At 37.9% G+C, this 22,942-nt stretch overlaps 2 protein-coding genes across 5 annotated transcripts in view; both read left to right on the top strand.

Moving 5' to 3' along the window:
* Positions 1-8,932, top strand: part of LOC102508382 (17-beta-hydroxysteroid dehydrogenase type 6) — a 146,799-nt gene extending 137,867 nt beyond the window's left edge. For all 4 annotated transcript variants that reach the window (XM_032493117.1, XM_032493118.1, XM_032493119.1 and 1 more), the window contains 3 exons: positions 2,442-2,700; positions 5,898-6,061; positions 8,354-8,932. In XM_032493117.1, the coding sequence (XP_032349008.1) occupies positions 2,442-2,700; positions 5,898-6,061; positions 8,354-8,571 (641 nt within the window). In that variant the 3' untranslated portion in view covers positions 8,572-8,932. The remainder of the gene's footprint in view (positions 1-2,441; positions 2,701-5,897; positions 6,062-8,353) is intronic.
* A 13,090-nt stretch (positions 8,933-22,022) lies between these two features.
* LOC116667622 (40S ribosomal protein S8-like) lies at positions 22,023-22,706 on the top strand. The gene has a single exon (XM_032493128.1). The coding sequence runs from the start codon at positions 22,044-22,046 to the stop codon at positions 22,668-22,670; it is 627 nt and encodes a 208-aa protein (XP_032349019.1). The 5' UTR covers positions 22,023-22,043; the 3' UTR covers positions 22,671-22,706.
* The last annotated feature ends 236 nt before the right edge of the window (positions 22,707-22,942 follow it).

Here is a 22,942-nt window from a genome sequence, read left to right as displayed (position 1 = left end):
CAGTTTTATCCATTACCTTTATGCCCTTGATTGCTAAGTTATTTCTTGTTCTTCACACCTGAATTCCCAACCGCTTGCTGGCTTTCTCATCTGCAAATCCTGCTGGAACCTCAGATTCATAAAATCTAAAGGAGGACTCTCTGTCTTTTTATCTTCTCTTCACCACACCTGCTTTTCTCTTTGGCCCTTCTCTCAGGGGAGTATGCTACCATCCCTTCAGTGACAAAGATTGTTGCCTCAGAGCCTTTTTCTGACCTTACACTTTCAAACTTTTTATATCTCCATATTTTATATGAGTCTTTTGTAAATAGCATACAGCTAGATATACAAAATAATTCAGCCGGACAGTTTTTGCCTTTCTGACTAGAACATTTCATTCACCTACACTTACTTAAGGACGGGTATGTTTGAATTTATTTCTGTCGCCTTATTTTGTGCTTTTTTGTCCCACATTTTCTGTTTCTTTCCCTCTTGTGAATTGATTGGATTTTTATTCCACCTTTTCCATTACTAAATTGAAAGTAACATATTCTATTCCTATGTATTTAGTGGTTCCTCTAGAAATTTGAACTGCATCTTTACCAATTGTCATTTTATTATTTTTTTCTCCTGATTAATCCAAGGCCTTCAGAACACTTTGAACTTCAATCACCTCCTCTGACATATATGCTATTGCTAGTATGTATTTTAGTTCTGTTTTTGGCCCTACAATATATGATGTTTAGATTTATTCCCTACTTACTGTTTTCTGTCTTCATCATTCCTTCTTGAATGTTTCATCTAAAATTACTTTCCTCCTGACTAAGTATATTCTTTAGAATTTAGAAGATATTAGGGGTAAAACTTCTCTTTTTCTTTTCTTTTCTTTTCTTTCCTTTCCTTTTTTCTCCTTTTTCTTCTCCTCCTCCTCCTCCCTCTTCTTCTTTTTTTACATTTCTTTAAATGTCTTTACCATCATTCCTAGATAAGCATTTGTAAGTTTACAGTTATTTTCTCAGCCCACTGGAGATAACATTCCACTACCCCTGGTTTCTGTTGTTACTATTGATAAGTCAGCTGTCAGCCTGTTTCACCTTTTGTAAATCTGTCTTTTCTTTCTGACTATTTAAGGATATTCTCTTTCTTTGGTCTTACTAAGGCTTTGTTTTAGTCTGTCTAGATGTGAATTCCTTTATTTAGTTTATACTGCTTGGGGTTTATTTGGCTTTTTGACTCTATGGGTTAGTGTCTTTTACAGTCAGGAAAATTCTCATCTGTTGTGACTTCAGATTATTGCCTTTATTCCATTTTCCCTCTTTTTTCTTCCTGAATCTGATTAGATATATGTTAGATGTTTTTAATTTGTTCTTGTGTCTCTTTTCTTTCACTCTTTTCCATCTCTTTTTTCTTTGCACTGTATTCTAAATGTCTCCTTTTTTCTATGTTGCAGCTTACTATTTTCTCTTTTCTGCTCTTTCTGTCTGCTATTAAATCTGTCCACTGAATGTCAGCTATTATACCTTTTATTTCTAGAACTTCTATTTGGTTCATTCTAAATCTTCTTGATCAATTTGATAGTATCTTGTCTGGATTAATATTTTCAATCCCTTTTATTTAAAACTCACATTTAGCACACACATTTTACTTTATGTGTCTTATAATTTTGGTATCTAAAGTCCTTGTGAGCCTGTCTCTGCTGCCTATGGTTTCTGCTCTTCTTTGCCTGTGATGCTTTGTTACCTTGTGTATGTAGTGACTGATGACAGTGAACTCCTATTTTTCTTAGTAACTCTCTTGGTGACTCTTTAAGGCCTGACGTAAAGATTTCTTCAGAGAGGATCTACATTTGCTTCCATCAGGTGCCAGGGGGCACTTGGCCACCTTCAACTTAGTTCTTGTCTTGAAGTTTTTTGTTTTTTGCCTTTTTGGCCTCACAGATAGTGTGAATTCAGCTGCAAACTCTTATGAGGGATGACCTGTGGTTATGATTCCTCAGGGCCAATTCTCCCAACACCAGAGTTCAAGACAGGCAGTTACACTTTCAGTCCTTTGGAAGGACTTTCTATCTCACCCTTATGTGACAGTGTAGCCAGTTAGCATCCCAGTTTAATGAAGAAAGTGTCTTTTATTAGATTCCCTACCTTAGGTGGGCCCTGGACTTCATACCTTCTTAATGTGTATGTTTTTTGAGGCTATATGTACTGAACTTCAATTTCACACTGGTTGGCAAATTTTCTTGAATCAAAAAGCTAGCATCAGTGTTCTGTTTACCCTCCCTGGATTCCTACCTTCTTTTAGTTTTTAGCCTGACCTTTCTATACTTTCTTACTGATAGATGTGTTTAAGAAGATTGAAAAAATATATTTTGTCTAGCATTTTGTTTTCAGCAGGAAGATTGATTAAGGTAAAAGTCTCTCATTTTTGTCTGAAACTAAACTCCTGCTTTGCCTTTATTGTTTTAGGACTTTGGGGTCTGGTCAACAACGCAGGCACTTTTCACCCATTTGGCTACACTGACTGGCTGAAGATTGACACCTACATGAGTACCCTCCAAGTCAACCTCATTGGTTTGATAGAGGTGACCTTGAGCATGCTTCCCTTGGTGAAGAGCGCACAGGGGAGAATCGTCAATGTCTCCAGCATTCTGGGAAGACTTGCTTTCTTTGGAACAGTCTACTCTTGCTCCAAGTATGGAGTGGAAGCCTTTTCAGATGTTCTGAGGTAACACTCTTAAGTTAAAACAGAAGCAACGACTGAGCACTTAAACATGTCTCCAATACCATGCTCGTCACTTTCACCTACGTTATCTTATTTCATCACTCTCAAAATCTGATCTGTAGATATTGTTACTGGTCTATTTTATACATGAAACTGAGCCTCAGATTTTAGTATCTTTATCAACGTTCACCTGCCACAATCAGGACTTGGCAGACCTGTGTTTTTTCCGCACTCCTGTCTCCTATCACCACTTGACACTTTAATTCAAGATTTACCCTTGATACAATTTCATTTCTGAAGAGAGAATGATTGTCTTCTTTCCTCCTTAAAGCACACTTGTTTTTGTTTCTTCATGGTGACTCTTTCTGGTGCTTATCTGCTTCCAACTAACTTATTCCTTTGCTTTACTTTTTGTGTCTTTTCTTTATCGAATAGCTTCTTTTCTTTGTTATATCTTCAGTTTGCCACAACCCTTAATGGCCCTGCCTCTACCTCCTGGATCTTTTTTAATGCATCATTTCAGCTTCATGTCTATCAGCTGCTTTTTTTTTTTTTTTGTATTTCCCTTTATATTTCAATTTCTGAGAGAGAGAATTCTGTTAGCTGAGTTCATTCTTTTGTGTATGCCAGGTGACACCACATCACATAATATATTTTGCACTTACTATGTGTCAGGCACTGTTGTGAGTACTTTGCATCTATTAAATCATTTAATTTTCATAGCAACCCAGTGAGGAAGAAATTATTTTTATCCTTATTGTACGTCTAGGGAAACTGAGGCACAGAGGTTCAGTAATTTGTCATAGCTATATAGGTAATAACAGGCAGAGTCACTGTCCAGGCCTGAGAGGGGCGCCCCTCCCATCAAGCACCCTTCCCGGTGTAGTCAGCTATAGACATTAGGGTGCTGTACAAACTCCCCTTTAGCAGGGGCTGACCTTAGGGCAATTTCATTTGGAAATGAGCTGTAAATATTATAGGCATCACGTATAAGCTTCCTATGGCTGCCATAGTAAACTACCATAAGTAATTTATGTATGGTGTCTTAAAACACCACATATTTATTCTCTCGAGCTCTGGAGGCTAGAAGTCTGAAATCAGTATCATTGGGCCAATGTCAGTTGTTGTCAAGGCCGTGTTCCTTCTGAAGGCTCTAGGACAGAATTCGTTACCTGCCTCTTCCAGCTTCTGGTGGCCACCAGCATTCCTTGGCTTGTGGCCACATCGCTCTAATCTCTGCCTCAGTGATCACATTGTCTTCTCTTCCACTGCTGGCCTTCAAATCTACCTCTGCCTCTCTTGTAAAGAAAACTTGTGATTGCATTCAAGGCATGCCCAGATAATCTAGCACAATCTCCCTATCTCAGGATCCTTAACTCAGTCACACTTGCAAAGTCTTTGCCACCTACAGTAACAAATATTTACATTTCCAGGTATTAAGACCTGATATCTTTGGGAGCCATTATTTACTACCACATACCATGACTGATATGTATCAATTACAATGTGCAAAGTACATTATCTGCTTAGGAGGGGAGTAGGGAAATAACCGAGGACACTGCATAAGTTGTTACTATGTGGCAGGCACCTTGCCTGGCTTCCTGTCTGCCCGACATCCTGTCTACCTCCACGGGGCTTCTCCCTGCTGATTTACCACCACTCATGACTCTTGGACTCCTTGACTCATTCCCAGACCAAGAGCAAAGATATGCGCTTCCAGCATTCAAACCACTAATTCCTTTAGAAAGTTCCAATTTGCCTTAATTGTGCTAGGAATCAACAGGAACAGGAAGTTCTGTCCCACGTCTGAGTTGGAGTTTGACAGGGGATGGAGATGTTGTGATGTGCTGGGAATCTGTGAGCAAGCTGCAAGGGGAAGGGAATGTAGAGGGCAGAAGCGCCCCTGGCTTGCACAGCCCCTCCCCTTCCCCAGCACACTCAAGCACCTGGAGAATCATTTTCTGAAGCTCTAAATTGGAGAGTTTTATGTTTTGGTTCAATGAGGGAGGATTTTCCTTTGGAACGGGGAATTTTTACTTTTGGCATGCCTCACAGCCACCTGGAGGGCTTGTTCAAACAGACTGTTGGTTCTCATCTGGAGTGTTTCCGATTTGGACTGGGGCCCAATAATTTGCATCTCTAACAAGCCCCCAGATGCTAATACCGTTGTTCTGGGTCTACACTCTGAGAACCATTCATTGCTTTAGAGGGTCACGATGCTTTGTGTTTTACATTCTTATGGACCATTATTCCAAACATTTCTGTTTGACATCAGCTTGGGCTCATCTTCCCTAGCAAGGCTGCTTGAACTTCTAGTTTAGGGAGCCTCATCGCTTTCCCTGGAGTGCCTACAGTATGTGTCTAACATGGTGCACAAGGTCATCTTACTTCACTTGGCAAAGGCAGCACTTAGCACAGTGCCTGGGACATGCACAACCCCTGATAAGTATTTTTGGAACTGTTTTTTGAACTACCTTGAATATTCTGGAATGACCAATGACTTGTAATTTTAAGGCCCATATCCTATTCCATTAATGGTCTCTTGCAGTCTTTGAACACTCTGTAATTTTTCACAGTCCCCTGCTTCTGTGTGTGCAGTTTCCATTGCCTGATATTCCACTCCTCCTCTTTCTTCATGGGCAAATTCCTTCCTTATTCTTCAAGGCTCAACTGAAACATTTTCTCTTCACTGAAGCCTACTCTAACTGCCTCAGAAAGTCTGCGTCCCCCGCTCTACTTATGTAGCCCTTTGAATACCTCTCCTTTAGACTTCTTTTGAATTATATTGCAATTATTTGCTTACTTGTTAGATGCACTCACTCACTGTGAGCTTTTTGAGGTGGGGAGCAGAGTCTTAATTTACTAAGATTGTGCATGTAGCACAGTAGATATCATGAAAATGCTAATTTTCATTATTATTCCTTATATTCTTCATGTTTCCAGTGTCTGGCACGTGGTAGGTACTTAATAACTCTGTTAGAAGAGTGGATGTGTTGAGAACTGTTGAATGGTTCTGGTAGTTTGTATAATCATGTCCCGGTTGTTGCATCTAGGGATGTTTAAAATTTCGTTTTTTCCTCTCCTTAAAATATTCAGTAAATGTGCTTTTCATAACTATGTTTTGTTTTGTTTCCTCCCTGAGAACATTGAAATTATGGTATCTTTCAATCAGAGGAGTTAACTTGAGGGTTTTTTCCTAGGCGTGAGCTTCAGCATTTTGGGGTGAAAATCAGCATAGTTGAACCTGGCTACTTCAGAACAGAGATGACAGATCTGCAGAAGGCCTCAGAGACAATGAAGCAAGTCTGGAAAGAAGTCCCTCCTCATATCAAGGAGACCTATGGACAGAAGTTTTTTGATGCCTGTGAGTTTTTCTTTTGAGGGGATAATGGAAACCCTCGCATGAGAAGGGCAAAGAGGGTTGGTGGGGATTGATTGGCAGATCCTCTGAGAATAAAGCTTCTTAAACAGAACCTTCCCAAGATAGGAGGGGCTCAGAAATGCCCACTGCCCTCATGGTTGACTTGGTGATGGCTGCTGCGGCTGGGGAAGAGACATACAGGCAGCCTAGGGCCAGGGCCTGCCCTGCTTGGTCACCTGTGGGCCTGGCCACCTAGCACAGGGAGGTATTACATGGTTAGAGGCATAGAGTCTCTGGGTCTTGAGAGGGACGTGCCTCTTCATTGTTTTGCCAGACTGGTGTGGGAGGCCTGCTCAGGTAAAGTGCAGCCTGCAGTATCACCTACCCTTTTGGTAGCAGGGCCTGGCCACAAACTCCATGTCTGTCTCACTGTGAGGGGGCGGAGGGTGTACGTAGGTGGGCAGAGGTAAGTGAGTGGGGACCAGATTTGCAGGGCCCTGTTGACCATTCCCAGAGGCTGGACCTCATGTGCAGGCCACGGAAGGCTTGTAGGAGTGAGATGGTTCAATTTTGTGTAAGAATATCATTCTGATGACCTGGAGGAGGAGGCAGTTTTGGGGGTGGATGGAAGGCAATCTTCCTAGTAGAAGTAAGTCATGCACACTGGTGTGGGGCACCTTCCTGGGGAAGGGATGCTTTTTTCCCCACACAAAGAAGTCAGCAGCTTGCCAAGGCCAAAGGGAGCAGCTCTCCTTTCCATTTCACAAAAAGGCCGTGCGGTCGGTAGCAGTAGCCCTGTCCCTGGCCTTGGATGATGTCTTAGTACAGAGGAAAGGTGAAGGGCAATGCACAGAGAGAAGATTTGTGACCTACAACCCTGTCTTCTGGGTTCATCAGGCCTAAGAGGGTCACTACCAACAGGGGGAGGGAAATTGGATCAAGGAAAGTCTGACAAAAAACTGAGTTTCTCAGAACTCAAGCTACAGAACTAAGTTTCCTAAGATGCCAGGAGGCCAGTCATTGTTCTAAGCTCCTCCCCATCTAAAGTTTTAAACTAAGAGGGAATTTGTTTCCCCTATGGGTACATATAGTTTACAACAGAAATCAAAGGAAAATAGAATTTACTAAAAAGTGACTATATGTAAGAGGAGGGATATATTTATTTCATGATTTAAAAGGAATTGACATTATTCATTTATTTGTCAATGGATCAGAATAATCTAGGTCAGTAGGTCAGTACTGTCCAATAGCTATCTAAGAGCTATATATATAATAAATTTTCTAATAGCTACTTTTAAAAAGAGGAAAAGAAACAGCAATATACCCCCAAATACTGCCATTTCTACATTTATTACCAATATAAACGTTATTAATAAGATATTTAACATATTTTTTCCCTTTAGTCTTTGAAAATTGGTATGTGTTTTACACTTACAGCACACCTCAACTTGGATGCTAAACTTTCCCAGGACATACTTCATCTATATTTAGATTCATACAATTTATAATTGCCAGCAGCATTATTTCATAATAGCCCCAAAGTGGAAACAGCTCAAATGTTCATTAAATGTTGAATGGGTGAACAAAGTGTGGTATAGCTGTACAATGGAATATTACTCGGCAATAAAAAGAAGTGAAGTACTGATATACACTGCAACATGGATGAACCTTGAGAACAGTTTGCTCTGTGAAAGAAGCCAGTCACAAAAGTCCACAATGTATGATTCTATTTCTATGAAATGTCCATAAAAGGCAATCCATAGAGACAGAAAATAGATTAGTAGTTACCTAGGGCTGGGTGGGTTGGCAGGAAATGGGAGTGACTATTCATGGGTACAGGGTTTCCTTTGGGGATGATGAAAATGCTCTCTAGTTTGTGGTGATGGCTGCAAAACTCTGGTTATACTTAAAGTCATTGATTTGTACACTTTAAATGGATGATTTTTATGATGTATGAATTATGTCTCAATAGAGACGTTAAAAAATTTCCAGTTGAAAAAGTAGATTAACATACCTACATTATTCCAAAGATACTTAAAAGTATTCCAATAACAGAACTGAGTTTTAAAATTAAAATTAATTAAAATTTAAAAGTTCAATTTTCAGTCATAGTAGTTGTATTTTAAGTGCTCAACACCTCCATGTGGCTAGTGCCTGTTATATTGGGAAGTACGGGTCTGATCGTCCTAATCCTTGCGGAAATTACATGTAGTTAGACTTCTGTGGCTGAGTGCAATAGGATCTTAAAATACAAGGAATAAAATTGCTGACCACAATTTATCTTTTTGTATACAGATTTTGAGAACATGAAAAATGGACTGTTGCAAAGTAGCACAAACCTGAACCTGGTCACTGACTGCATGGAACACGCTCTGACATCTGTGCATCCCCGCACTCGATATTCAGCTGGCTGGGATGCTCAATTTTTCTTCATCCCTCTATCTTATTTACCTACATCACTGGCAGACTACATATTGACTAGATCTTGGCCCAAACCAGCCCAGGCAGTCTAAAGAAAACTGGCTTTGTGGCTCTTGAAATGAAGAAGGCAAAAATCTGAAATTGATTGTTAGTGTTCCAGTAATCCTTATTTATAATCTATACTTTCGGCAACAATAAGCTTTATTGCCTAAACGCATTTATCTGGCATCATCAGAGAACCAGCATGTTTATATTCCAGATATTCAAAGTTTATTCCTTTTAGGTGATGAATCTTTACTATTTTAAACAGTTTTTGATGACAATATTTTCAAAATGCATCATTCTTCCTTGTCTTATTAAACAGAGTGACTAAAAACAATTTAATTTGTTTTGATACTGTTTCTTTATGTAAATTAATAGCTGTTCATGATGTGATGAACTATTGCTCAGGGATCATTAAGAAGTATGTGGGTCTCCTTATCTTTACTTGAAATGGGTGTACTTGGTAATTTTTTAAAATATTTAATTTTGTTTCCTCCTCTCTATTTGCCAGCTGTTTTTGAATATATTTCTTCTTTACTTGAAAAGAATTGTCTTCCAAGGCAGTAGAAATCAGAGCAAAGATAAACCAAAATGGTATCTAATCAAACGTACACACTTTTACTTAGCCAAGGAGCCATCAACAAAACGAAAAGACAACCTAGGGACTGGGAGAAAATATTTGCAAATGATGCAGCCAACAAAAGCTTAATTCCCAAAATGTACAAATAGCTCATACAACTCAATAACAAAAAAACAAACAACCCAATTAAAAATGGGCAGAAGACCTAAACAGACATTTCTCCGAAGAAGACATACAGATGGCCAATAGGCACGTGAAAAGATGCTCAATATTGCTAATTATCAGAGAAATGTAAACCAAAACTATAATGAGGTATCACCTCACACCAGTCAGAATGGCCATCATTAAAAAGTCCACAAACAATAAATGCTGGAGATGGTGTGGAGAAAAGGGAATCCTCCTACACTGTTGGGATGAATGCAAATTGGTGCAGCAACTATGGAAAACATATGGAGTTTCCTTAAAAACTAAAAATAGAGTTGCTGTATGATTCAGCAATCCTACTCCTGGGCATATATCCAGAAAAGATGAAAAGTCTAATTCGAAAAGATACATGTACCACAATGTTCATAGCAGCACTATTCATAATAACCAAGACATGTAAGCAACCTAAATGTCCATTGACAAATGAATGGATAAAGAAGATGGTGTGTGTGTGTGTGTGTGTGTGTTGTTTTTCAGCTGTTCTCTCTGGTGTTAGAACACTACCAGTAGTATTTTCTCGACAGTTAAATGGAGCATAGAATTACCCACTGTATGTTAACTGATCCAATATAGGATCACACTGATTTTTCATGTCCCTGTACTCCCATTTAACCTATAATAGTTTCTTAACTTAAAAAATCTCTTATGCTTCTGACATTTTTGAAGAATATAGGCCAGTTATTCTGCAAAGTGGCCTTTGATTTGGATTGTATGACCTGCTCTCATGATCAGATCCAGGTTACGCATTTTGGCAGAAATGCCACAGAAGTGATAAGAGTGTCCCTCTCAGGCCATTACACCAGTAGGCACATAATGCAAGTTTATCTCATTGTTGGTGATGTTAAGTTAGAACCCTTGGTTAAAGTAGAGTCTGCCAAGTTTTTCTACTGTAAGGTTAATAAGTTTTCCTTTGTAATTAATAAGTAACTTGTGAGGATATTTTGACATTATATGGATGTCCTGTTCCTCAATAAACTTGTACTCACTAATCTTAGAATTATTAAATAATTCTTTTTAAAATCAGTTCTTACTATGATGGCTGCAAATGGTGATTTTTAACTCCATCATTTCATCTACATTTACAAGTTGAAATTTCCATCTCCTTTTAAAAAATTATTATTAAGAATGGAGTCATAGATTCTTATTTTATTCAATTGGTTATGAGCTATTTCTGTCATTAAATGCTTCATATTTTTATAATTCCTATACCTATTGCACTAAAAAAATCCAATCTACTATTTGAAGTTCAATATTTACTTGTGGTTCTTTTTGCCTTTAAACTGAAAATATATACAGAACTTCCAAAATTGGGTCTTTTCTTCCCATTCAGTGTGTTTTTATTATTTATTTGAAATACAGTTTGGTTCATTCTATTTGTTAGTATTTAATTTGGCCTCCTCCCCTGCTCCCACATTCTTATTGATTTAATTTTATTCTTTGAATATATGAAACATTAACATGATTCTAAAGTCCAACCTAAATTATTTTGAAGAAATCTCAGACATCATATAGGGACTGCAGTTTTTCAAATGTTACAATTTGCAATAGCAACTATAAAAAATAAGGTACCTAGGAATAAATCTAACAAAAGATAAGCAATATCTTCACACAGAAAATTATAAAATTTATTGCAAGGCATTAAAGAAGGCCTAAGTTAATGTAAAAACATACAATATTCCTGAATAGGTATTCTCAATATCAGAAAAAGATACATCAACTTTCCCCTGAATACTTTATGAATAATTCCAATCCAGTCAAAACCCAACAGCATTTTATTCAAATTGAGAAGATGGTTTTTAAATTTAATTAGAAGACCAAAAGGGCATGCTGAACCAAGAGAACTTTGATAAACAAGGTGAGAGAAACTTGCCTCTTCAAGCATTAAGACTTACTATAAAACTGTAATAATATAAACAAATAGATGGAAAGTAAAGATAGACAAACAGATGTAAAGAACAGAGTGGAGAGCTGAGAGACATGTGGAACTAGATCTAACAGTGGTATCATAAGGATGTAGTGGGGAAACAAGTCAATAATGGTGATAAGACAACTGTTTTTTCCTATGGAGAAGAATAAAATTAGATCCTTACCCCATCCCACGCACGAAAATGGATTCCAGAGGAACAAATACCTAAATGTGAAAAGCAAAACTTTAAATCTATCAAACTAAAACATTGAAAGCATATTTACTTACGTCATTGGGATAAGCAAGTCTCTTTAAACAAGATACATGCACAAAAACAGAATCATAAAGGAAGAGTATTAAGTCTGACTACAGTAAAATTAAGGACTTCTCTACATCAAATACACTCCTTACGTAGGTCAAAAGACAAGCCACCAGTTGGGAGATATGTTAACACCAGAGACAACCACAAATTTTAATAAGAATAGAAATAACTCCTCAAAATTTGTAAGCAAAAGAAACTTTGGTAGAAAAATGGATAGAGGAAAAGAAAATCTAAATCACCAATAAACATACAAAATATGCTCATTTTAGGGGGTAGAGCTCAGTGATAGAGCATTTGACTGCAAAATGTGCTCATTTTAACTCATAACTGGAGAAATGCAAAGTAAATCCACAGTGAGATACAGTTTCACATTCATCATACTGCCCAAAATTAAAAAGCTAACACCAAAATTGAAGCTGTAGATTAATGGGAGACCATACACTTATGGTGCAAGAGTAAATCTGTACAATCATTTTGGTGAGCTATTTGGGAAATAGCTGATAAAGTTGAAATACATTTGCCCTATGACCCAACAATTCCACTCCCAGATACAGATCATTAATATCATATATGTACAAAAGGAGACCTGTACAAGAATCTTCATCGCTCTACTGTCTGCATCATCATAAATTGGGAAGAACCTATCTGTCCATTCACAGGAGAATGGATAAACTGTAGTATGTTCATATAATGGCCAGTCAGCATGTCTGTATCTATTTATCTATCTAGCTATCAATCCATCCGTCCATTTGATGGTTACTGTGAACAAAATTAAGCTACGTGTATTAACATGGGTAAATTTTAAGAACACAATGACTGAAAAAAATAAGTTGCAGAAGATATGAATAGTGGTATGATATCTTGTTTAAAGTATTAAAACTTACAGAAAGTCCTATATATTGTTTACGGATAAATCTACATAATAAAAGTACTAAACAGTTTATGAGAATAATAAACACCAAGTTCCTGATGGTAATAATCTTTGATGATTTAGGAAGAGTATATTGGAGATGTCAGTTGAAATAATACTGTTGCATTTCTTAAGTTGGGTGTTAGATACACAGGTGCAGGTATTTTGTAATACACTATTTTGTAATAATAAAAATTAAATCTAAAAACGCCATAATCTGCGTAATCTCGAAGTGTAGGAATGACCTCTTTAAACACCTATTACTATGCCCTGTGTATAGTAAATAGTAAAAAACACTTGTTGAACGTAAAAAATAAACCATAGTTTTTCAATAAAGTGTAGTCATTTTTATCTGTCTTGCTATATTCTTCTTAGTGGATGTTGCTGGAAATTTAATTGCAGCCAGACACTGTTTTGAAAGATTTGTTGAAGTAGATCATTAAGAAGAAGACCCGTTTATCCTGTCAAATGATGTAAATGAAGTGTAGAATATTTAGAGGGTAGCAGCACTACAAAATAGCTTAGTCCTTGGGAAGGAAATCATCAATAAATGTGTCAATAAAATTTTAATCTCTAGGACCTTGCACGTAGTAGTTATTAAATAAATATTTGCTGAATCCAGCAAATACAGGAAATATAAAATTATATAACGTGTAAATGCTGTTTTTCTGATGCTTTGGGAGGGAGGTTTTCTTGAGAAGTTAGCAATCCTAGGAACAAGAGTCAAAATTTAAATTGCTGACTGGAACACAAAAAAGTGAGAGAGCTCTATGCACATTTAGGAGTTTTCTTTCATAGACTAGACAGTTTTGCAATGCTAGAAGCCTCTAAACATTCACTTAGATCTGCTGGACAGGATAAACGAAATGTGGATCTTCCTGTTAATGAATTACTTGAGCAAAATCTCCAAATCATTAACTTCTTATCTACGTGGAAGGCTGCATCTGAGATACATACATTATTCAGCAAAAAATATAGAGTAGCACATATAGTTTTGGGAAAGGGAAAATTTCTCTTACACCCTCCCTTCTTTGGTTCTTTTTGGCTGGTCGAATAATTAAAATGACACGAGACAGGTTAACTGGGGAAAGCTGAATTTAATTTCATATGTATGGGAACCCCAGAGACATGAGAGGGTCAGACAGGAAAGTAAAAGGAGGCAGATATGCCATCCTGACCTAAGGAATGAGCTAGGGGCCTCACGCTTCCAAGGACAGGAGGGTCATTCATAGGATGGTAAGAAGAGCAGATGTTTAGTAATTAGATGTTTTCTTTGCCATATACGTGGGCCCACTTAGATAAAAGTTGTATCTGGCAATAACTCTTTTTTTTTCCCTGGGAAAAAAATCCCAAATTTAAATTCTTCTAGGTAGTTAAGAGGAGCAATAGTTTATCTTGAGCTCACAGGGCCTCCGTTGCCTTTAGCGCAAAATAATCCACACGCCATTTTGGGGAGGCCTATTCTGAACTCCTATAATAGTATGAAACCTATGTAAAAATAAATATATGTGCATACACTATATGCAAGCTTGTGGTGTGTGTGTGTGTGTGTGTGTGTGTGTGTGAGAAATAATCCCAAATGTTGATGTTTATCTCAGAGATGGGTTAGGGGGTTGGACCTACACTTTCTGCATTGTACATTTTTATACTGTTTGAGTTTTCTGTAACTTATATTGTGTTTATGGTGGGAGGATATTTATATTTAACACATTCCTGGCAGGCCAGAAAACCAGTCTGCTAATCAGCGTGGTGGGGTTTTGTTCCTAGGGAACAGGGGAAAGACACTTGGAGTAGACGATGGGGTGGTGGTTGGGGAGATTATAGTAATTTAAGGGCCAGCTTGATGCTCTTACCACCTGTACAGCTTCTTATTGCAAGAGGAGCAAATACAGTCATAAGCAGTTGTAGTCAAATCTGTTCTCAAAATAATATTTTTTCTAAATGTAATAATATAGGTCTGTGAATATTAAAGCATAAAATATTCTTTATATTGATTATTTAAACATTAAAATGGCCTAACCAGAATTCTTATTTTTGGAACTTACTCACATTCTTTAATCAGCATATCAGCTGTATCTACCTCTACTGAATCACTGGAATTGTTTTTGAAGAATACGTTTTCTCCATATGGTCTTATTAAACTTTTCATAAAATTGCACATAATTGGTCAATGAATTTGAAATTGGTGACAAACATTGACTTCTGTAGTCCAGAATATATTTTTTAAAATTTTTATTTATTTAACTATAGTTGATTTACAATACTTTGTTAATTTCAGGTGTACAACCTTAGATTCTTTTCCATTACAGGTTACTATAAGATACTGAATATAGTTCCATGTGCTAGACAGTAAATCCTTGTTTTTTATCTATTTTATATATAGTGGTGTGTATCTGTTAACCCCATATTCCTAATTTATCCCTCCCCTTCCCACTTTCCCTTTGGTAACCATAGGTTTGTTTTCTATGTCTGTGAGTCTCTGTTTTGTAAATAAGTTCATTTGTATTTTATTTTAGATTTCACATATAAGTGATACATAATATTTATCTTTCTCTGCCTGACTTGCTTCACTTTCTATTTCACTTGCTTTTTTTTAATTCAAATGTTTCATTAAAAATATTTCATACATATTGTGGTTTGGTGTTTTTTTTTGTTTGTTTGGTGGGTTTTCAAATTTAATTATAGTTGATTTACAATATTGTGTTAGTTTCACACAAATAATAATTTCTATGTCCATCCACGTTTCTGTAAATGGCATTATTTCATTCCTTTCATGGCTGAATAATATTCCATTGTGTATATGTGTGTGTGTGTGTGTGTGTGCACGCGTGCGCACGTGTGTGTGTATACCACATCTTTTTTATCCATTCATCTGTTGATGAACATTTAGGTTGTTTCCATGTCTTGGCTATTATGAATAGTGCTGATATGAACATCAGGGTGGATGTGTCTTTTCAAATTAATTTTCAACTTTTCTGGATATATGCCCAGGAGTGGGATTACTGGATCATATGGCAGCTCTATTTTTAGTTTTAAGGAAACTCCATACTGTTTTCCACAGTGGCTGCACCAGTTTACATTCCCCTGACAGTGTAGGAGGGTTCCCTTTTCTCCATACCCTCTCCAGCATTTATTATTTGTGACTTTTTGATGATGGCAATCCTAACCAGTGTGAGGTGATACCTCACTGTAGTTTTGATTCATATTTCTTTAATAATCAGTGATGTGTAGTTCATAAAACTGAGAGAATACTTTCTCTATAGATGCTGAATAACTAGTAACTTTGGAGGAAATTCTACTAAATGGAATCTATTTTCAATTTTTTTTTTTGTATTGAAAAGTATGTGTATTTCAGCCCAAATAATTTCATATATACTTCTTTTGGGCTACATTCAAAAACTATTTTTGACAAAAAACTTGCCTCTATGGTTCCACCAAATCTAGATGCTGCAAAATCATAACCTGTTTTTTCCATTCCAGTACAGAATATAATAAGTTCATCCATTAAAACTGGAGTTCTGTAAAAGATTCATCCCATAAATCCATAGAGTCCAAAATATAATTATGGAATATAGATTTTCAAAAGTAAAACTTATATGCTGTTTGGATTCTTACTTTTAACTTGTTTTGTTCCTCTTTTGTTTTGCAAGGATGAGTTTAAATGTCTTGTTTTTGAATATGAAAATGAATATATGCATGTTCATGTCTGACTGAAGCACTGTGCTGTACACCAGAAATTGACACAACATTGTAAACTGACTATACTTCAATAAAAACATATATATACAAAAAAAGTCTTGCTCTTTACAGTGTTTTCAATAGCTGCAGTTTACTAAATGCTTTAATAACACTCTTCCATTTGTTGAATATTGAATACATATTTCCAAATGTTTTTTGAACAAAATTCAATAAAATTGAGAAGACTCATTTTTAAAAAAGAAAAAATGTAGGGCACAGACTGATTTACAAGGTAATTCTTCAAAAGCTCACACATCTCTTAAATCTAATTAATGGCAGGCAGGAAAGAGAAGAAGGGTGTCTTGCTGCGCTAAAGTATTTTTTAAAAACTGCCTTATTGAGATATAATTTACATACCGTAAAATTCACTCATTTAGAGTATACAGTTTAGTATATTCACAGAGCTATGTAACTATTTCCAGTGCCTAATTTCAGAACATTATCATCACCCTAAAAAGAAAACCTGTACCCATTCAAAGTTATTTATTTTCTTTAATTTGATATTTGCTGAGATTTGCTTTATGGCCTAATCTGTGGTTAACTTTTATACAGAGCATTTATTTTTTAATATCAGTTCTGCCACAACACAATTTTATAGTTCAATTATTCTTTATATAATTTAAAATATCTATAAATTTTGAAAGATATAACTTCAACTTTGAATTGGTAGAAGGTCACAGTTTGTTTGGAAGCAATCATTAACATTATGTATATTACAACCAAGGCCAAGTACATTTTTTCCCCATAATTTTTGATTTAGAGAGGACTTTGCTCTCATTATGACACTGGGTTCTATCAACTTTTGTATTTGTAACTATTACTGCCCAAACTAATTAACTTTACCTTCAATGTTGAACTTTTAAGTTGAATTTACAGGTACATTTACAATGTCACAAAGTTTTTTAACTTTGACAGAATTAACTCAAAAACTTTACTTTCATTTTAATAATTGGATAAAAAACAAAGCATTATTGAAATTAACTCATTTTCTACTTGAATCACATGTTAATACTGACATAAAATGGCATTAGTTAGCTGTTTATAATGTTTTTCTGCTAAAGGAGTTAACACATTAACAACTTTGGCCTCATCATACGTGCACAAGAAAAATTTTGAAATCAAAATTGTCATTTGTTCAAAATGAAAAGTGACTCTTCATAGAGTGAAATGTAAATGTATCACCTGTAGCTGCAGGTGGCAAATCTATGTCTTTGGGTGCAGTCTTCTTAAAACAAGGACTAACTTTTGAAGTAGATGGAGATGCTTCTTTTGCCTTCCTGGCTTGGTCAGTGGTATTAGTATGGCTCCCAGTTGTTAACAAATCTTTGCAAGTTACATTAACTGTTTAATGAAATGGAGGAGATACTGGGGATTGAACCCAGGACCGACCACATGTTAAGTATGCGCTCTACCACTTGAGCTATACCCTCCCCCCTTAATTTTAAATGAAATATGAATTTTTAAAGCTCACTGCTGCCAAAGGTTTAATTGCAAAATAAAAAAGCAATATCAAACAATACAATAAGTATTTGTAGATTTGGTGAGGGAGATTAAGAGGTACAAACTCCCAGGTGCAAAATAAATGAGTCACGGGTATGAAATATACAGTGTGGGGAATATAATCAATAATAGTTCCTGTCAACTACACTTTTAAAACAAACAAATAAACAAACAAACAAACCTGTAGAAAAAGAGATCAGATTTGTGGTTACCAGAGATGGGAGTGGGGGAAGGGGGAATTAGCTGAAGGCAGTCAAACCGTACAGAGTCCTAATTATATGATAAATATGTACTAGGGATAGAATGTACAACACAATAAATACAATTAACTGCTGTATATTACATGTGAAAATTGTTAAGAGAGTAAATCCTACGAATTCTCACCACAAGGAAAAAAAGTTTTTAAACTTATACAGTGTTGCATGTAAACTGTATCTCAATAAAAGTGAAAAAAAAATTTTAAAGTTGTAGATTTATACCGTACAAAATCACTGAGAGCAAGAGCATTCGGACTCCAGCAGCACCACTCAGCTCGCTTCCTGTACATACATCAGGTACACTAACCTGCATTCCTCACTGCCCCCTAGACTTACAGCTCAGGACTGAGTGCGTCTCACAGGCTTCTCTAGACGTAAGCAACAGCAACCAACACCGGCTAACTAAACAGAAAGACAACTTATGGGAAGAATTTGCAGGGTGGGTGGGTACAGCACTGAAAGCTAAAAAGCCAGCCTTGGAGAAGGATTCTCGGCCCCAAGAACTCCTTGTCAGTTTTGTCAGGGCACCACTCTGAAATAATTTGTCCCAACCGTCCTTTGCATTTGTACTGCTCTGTACTGCTCACAGTCGAGCAAGCGAGCGAGAGAGAGACAGACACAAAGACAGAAGACGGAGAGAGAGGGATTCCCGCTGGTCTAACTGTGGTGCTGCACCAGTCCCTTGGGTAGAGGAGGGCAAGGAGCTGGGATGTGCACATCCACCGAGTCTGCAGACCATGAGAGAGGTAACTCCCCCGAAGGAAATCAAGGTGCTGTATTAAAAGAGGAAGACTGGGAAGTCAGAAACCAAATGCCTACCATTTCCAGAACATTCTGTCACATGGTTCTCTTCTCTGCCTCTGGTCTGCCATCAGTCTCAGTGCCTTCGGTGCTCATGAAGATATCTTAGTTTAACACTTTCTTGATCTTCCTAACTTCAGTGGCCATTTCTATTTCAGGCAACTACAGGTCATAACCTTGTGCTGGATTTTTTTACAGTCAGGATCATTTCTTCTCTGTTTTTTTTTTCTGAGAGGAAGTGTAAGAGGGGAAAAGACTTTTCTCCACCTCTCTTCATAGCTTTTTTTTGAAAAGGGAGGTAACTAGGTTTATTTACTTTTTTTTTAGAGGAGGTACTGGGGATTGAACCCAGGACCTCATGCATGCTAAGCATGCACTCTACCACTTGGCCTATACCTTCCCCTCTTTTCTCTGAAGTCTTAAACTTCAGTACCAACTTTCTGATCACGTGGTCCTGTGTTTCCAGAACTCTCCTTTCTATCCTCCCAAATTCTTGTTCTTTGATCTCATGTAGACTGCAGGTTCCTTGACCCTTTTCTCTGTATTCTCCAATCTGTGAACCTGCTGCTGCCTTCACCTCTTCCCAGGACAGAACAGACACCTGGGTCACTGTTTTAGTCAGTTTCTTGCTACTAAAATATGGAGTTTGAAGTCTAATATCAAGCTATTGCAGCAGCTTCTGTGTCCCTAATCAGCTGCCTCCCACTTCCCTAGACGTTTTTTCAAACATTCACCATAGTTTTCAATGCCCTGAACCCCACAATCTTCTTGTCATACTAAGGGAAAAGTGAGGGAACTAAATGAGAAATCCCTCCATTTCCTGAGTTCCCTGCTGACCAACATAATCTCCTCCCCTGCAGTCTGATGCAGTAAGTGTCTCTCCTCCTATGTAAGGAGAATTTCTTCTCCTGTGTTGTGAATCCAGTCCCTTCCTGCATTCTTTCTCCAGCAATTACTCCTTCCCTAGCCTTATTCTCAACCACTCCAGTCACTGGCTCTTTCCTCAAGTCTAGATACACACTTCCATCTGTGCCATCTTGAAAACACTTCCTTTGTACCCTGGTATCTCTTTCTAGACACTGCCCTGTCTTGCTCTTTCCTTCGAAGTCAAATTCTTCAAAAGGAGGAGTTTCTTCTCTCCTTTCTAATTTTTCACCCTCATACCCACCTCAGTCTAGTCTAATTTAGCTCTTTTCTTTGCCAGCACCACAGCTGCTCTCGTAACCTCCAAATTAAAAGATTAATGGATGCTAATCAGCTTTGACTTCAACTGACCTTGCTATAGTATTTGTCTCTTGACTGGCCCCTCCTTCCTGAGACTTCTCCTTAACATCACATCTTTAGAAGTCTCTTTCGAGGAAAGCTCCTTCCTCTGTGTGTCCCCAGGCTCCCCTCACCTCACACCAACCTTGTTCTCCACAAAGAACCGACTTTGTAAACTTCTTTATTGAGTGAGAAACTGAACTTCCATTTCTGTGCAATTTCATTTTAGGAGGAAGAGTGATGCATTTTGTTACAGCAGACAAGTTCTTTAGTTGTGCTGGTCTGAGGACACACTTTACTTCTTATGTATTCTAGTCACTTCTCACTAGCCATAGGAGCTGAAATGAAAATACAGTGTATACAATAAAGTTTTCCTAATCTTTAGCAGCCTTACTTTTAAAAGTTGTTTCTAGATGGCTTGTATCATGCTGCCATCCTGTTATTAAATTTTAAGAGACACAGGGAAAACTGGGACACAGGAAGTACAGCATGTAATGACTTTGAGAACATGAGCTGCAGAAGTAAAGCTGCCTGCACCCTCATCCATCATTATTCAGTGTCTGGGTGTACCTTTATAATAGCACTTTTGTTTGTCTCTTGCAATGGGTCTCAATGGGGCTGCAGGGTACATCAAAAGAGATTGTTCCTTGAACATAATAGTTGCTTAATAAATATTCATCGAATGAGAAAGCAGAGACAGGCGCTTCAGAGCTTTGCAGATATGAAGAGTTGTTCACTGAGACGTGCTGCAGGTTTTTGGCGTGGGTGGAAGTGATAATAAGATGGTGGTTTTATGTGGAACATGCAGGACACAGAGGCAATTTGATGGAAAATAGTGCCATGAAAAACTTCTATATGCTTATGTAACAAAGTTACCCAGAGCTGACGTCTCTTTATTTAGTCTACACCCAAGGAAATATTGTGCCCCCTATATTTTTCTTACATTCCTTTTGCTTTTATTTTTTTTGAAGTAGTGTCCATTTAACAATACTAAGCTTCTTGGAGCCAGGCACTGGGACCACAGAGCCAAGGAGGCAGGATCCCTCCTTTGGGAGAACATATTGTTAAGACTACAGCAAGCAACTATAACCCTGGGTGGGGTGACAATGGCTGGTACTGGGACAATGGGGCTCAGAGAAAGGAGCCGTTACTTAGAGGGGTTGGAGGAAAGAAAAGAACTTGGGGGAAGGTTTCTCAGCGAATGTAACAGAGAGATGAGCTAGGCCATGGAAGTGAAGCAGAAATTTGCTGCCAAGGAAATTGTATGTGTTTATAAGCAGCGACTTGTGTGTGCTTATAAGTAGCAATTGACAAAGTATGAAGCAGGCGATGAATCAAATATGAAGTTGCCAAAAACCATTTTCAAGGATTTTAAATCAGTTAAAAGTTATGCTGAATCACCCTCCTTGTGGCTGGAGGTTCTTCAGGCTGGTCTTTCTCTGAAGGAGTTGTGAGAAAATAAATGAGAACGAGTCTCCATATGGAAAGAGGAGTAAGGATGAGGACTTCCTACTCTCATTTGAAAGAGTAGAAAATGATGACTAACAGATGATGGACAGAAGGGAGAAGGCCTAAGTCCACACATAATTTTTCAAGAGGGCCTTTACTTGCTGAGCCCCCTTGTCCCGTTTGCCACCACCCCCTGTCCCTTTCCTCTGGGAGGCCCTGCCAGACCCCGGCTCCTACCCTCTTCTGAGTTCTCACAGTACTTGTTCCTGGATTCACCCTGTGGTGCTTTGCACTGTACATCTTCTTGTGCACACTTGCTTTGCTGCCCTTGAGGGCTAGGACCTGTTTTCATTTCTCAAGGTCTCTCCCAGAGCTCCCAAGGCACTAGGAAGGCAGCCAGGGCACAGATAATTACACTGGCCTCTGAAGTGGCCCTCTACATTTAGCTTCCTCTGCCCCAATTTTCTTTTCAGAATACTTTTTCATGACAACCTCATCTGTCTTCCTCAAAAATTTCAGGTGTCCATCATCTGTGAGAGTTAAAAATAGTCATTAAAAATCAAGTTGTACTCTTTCTAGCCAGCGCCAAGCAATGGGCATCTCTCGGGACAACTGGCACAAGCACAGTAAGACTGGGGGCAAGAGAAAGCCATACCACAAGAAGCGGAAGTATGAGCTGGGACGCCCCGCGGCCAACACCAAGACTGGCCCTCACCGCATACACACAGTCCATGTGCGGGGAGGCAACAAGAAGTACTGGGCCTTGAGGCTGGACGTGGGGAACTTCTCCTGGGGCTCCAAGTGTTGTACACGCAAGACAAGGATTATAGATGTTGTCTACAATGCATCCAACAATGAGCTGGTCTGCACCAAGACCCTGGTGAAGAACTGCATCGTGCTCACTGACAGCACACCGTACCGACACTGGTACGAGTCCCACTGTGCACTGCCCCTGGGCCGCAGGAAGGAGGCCAAGCTGACTCCTGAGGAGGAAGAGATCTTACACAAAAAACGATCAAAGAAAATTCAAAAGAAATATGATGAACGGAAAAAGAATGCCAAAATCAGCAGTCTTTTAGAGGAGCAGTTCCAGCAGGGCAAGCTTCTTGCATGCACAGCTTCAAGACCAGGCCAGTGTGGTGGAGCAGATGGCTATGTGCTAGAGGGCAAGGAGCTGGAGTTCTATCTGAGGAAGATCAAGGCCCAGAAAGGCAAATAAATCCTCCCTTAGCCATGTAATAAAGATGTTTATTCTAAAATAAAAAATAAAAAAAATCAAGTTGTAGAAGGATGAACCTTAATGAATAGTGAGTATTCATGACATATGGTTAAGTAAAATGTGGATTATGTTCAGTATAATCCATATTTTGTTAAAAAATGAGCCAAAATGACTGAAAACATATAAATCAAGATGCTGACAGTAGTGAGATTTCAAACAATTTTTATCATCTTTTGTATTTTCCAATTATCTACAACAAATATATCTTACAT

Source organism: Camelus ferus, chromosome 12 (genome assembly GCF_009834535.1).
Source record: "Camelus ferus isolate YT-003-E chromosome 12, BCGSAC_Cfer_1.0, whole genome shotgun sequence".
In the NCBI taxonomy this organism is placed as follows: domain Eukaryota; kingdom Metazoa; phylum Chordata; class Mammalia; order Artiodactyla; family Camelidae; genus Camelus; species Camelus ferus.
This window is presented reverse-complemented; position numbering and strand designations above follow the sequence as displayed.

Bases quoted from the DNA above. Each gene is read 5' to 3' on its own strand.
- LOC116667622 (XM_032493128.1), top strand. From the start codon at position 22,044: ATGGGCATCTCTCGGGACAACTGGCACAAGCACAGTAAGACTGGGGGC.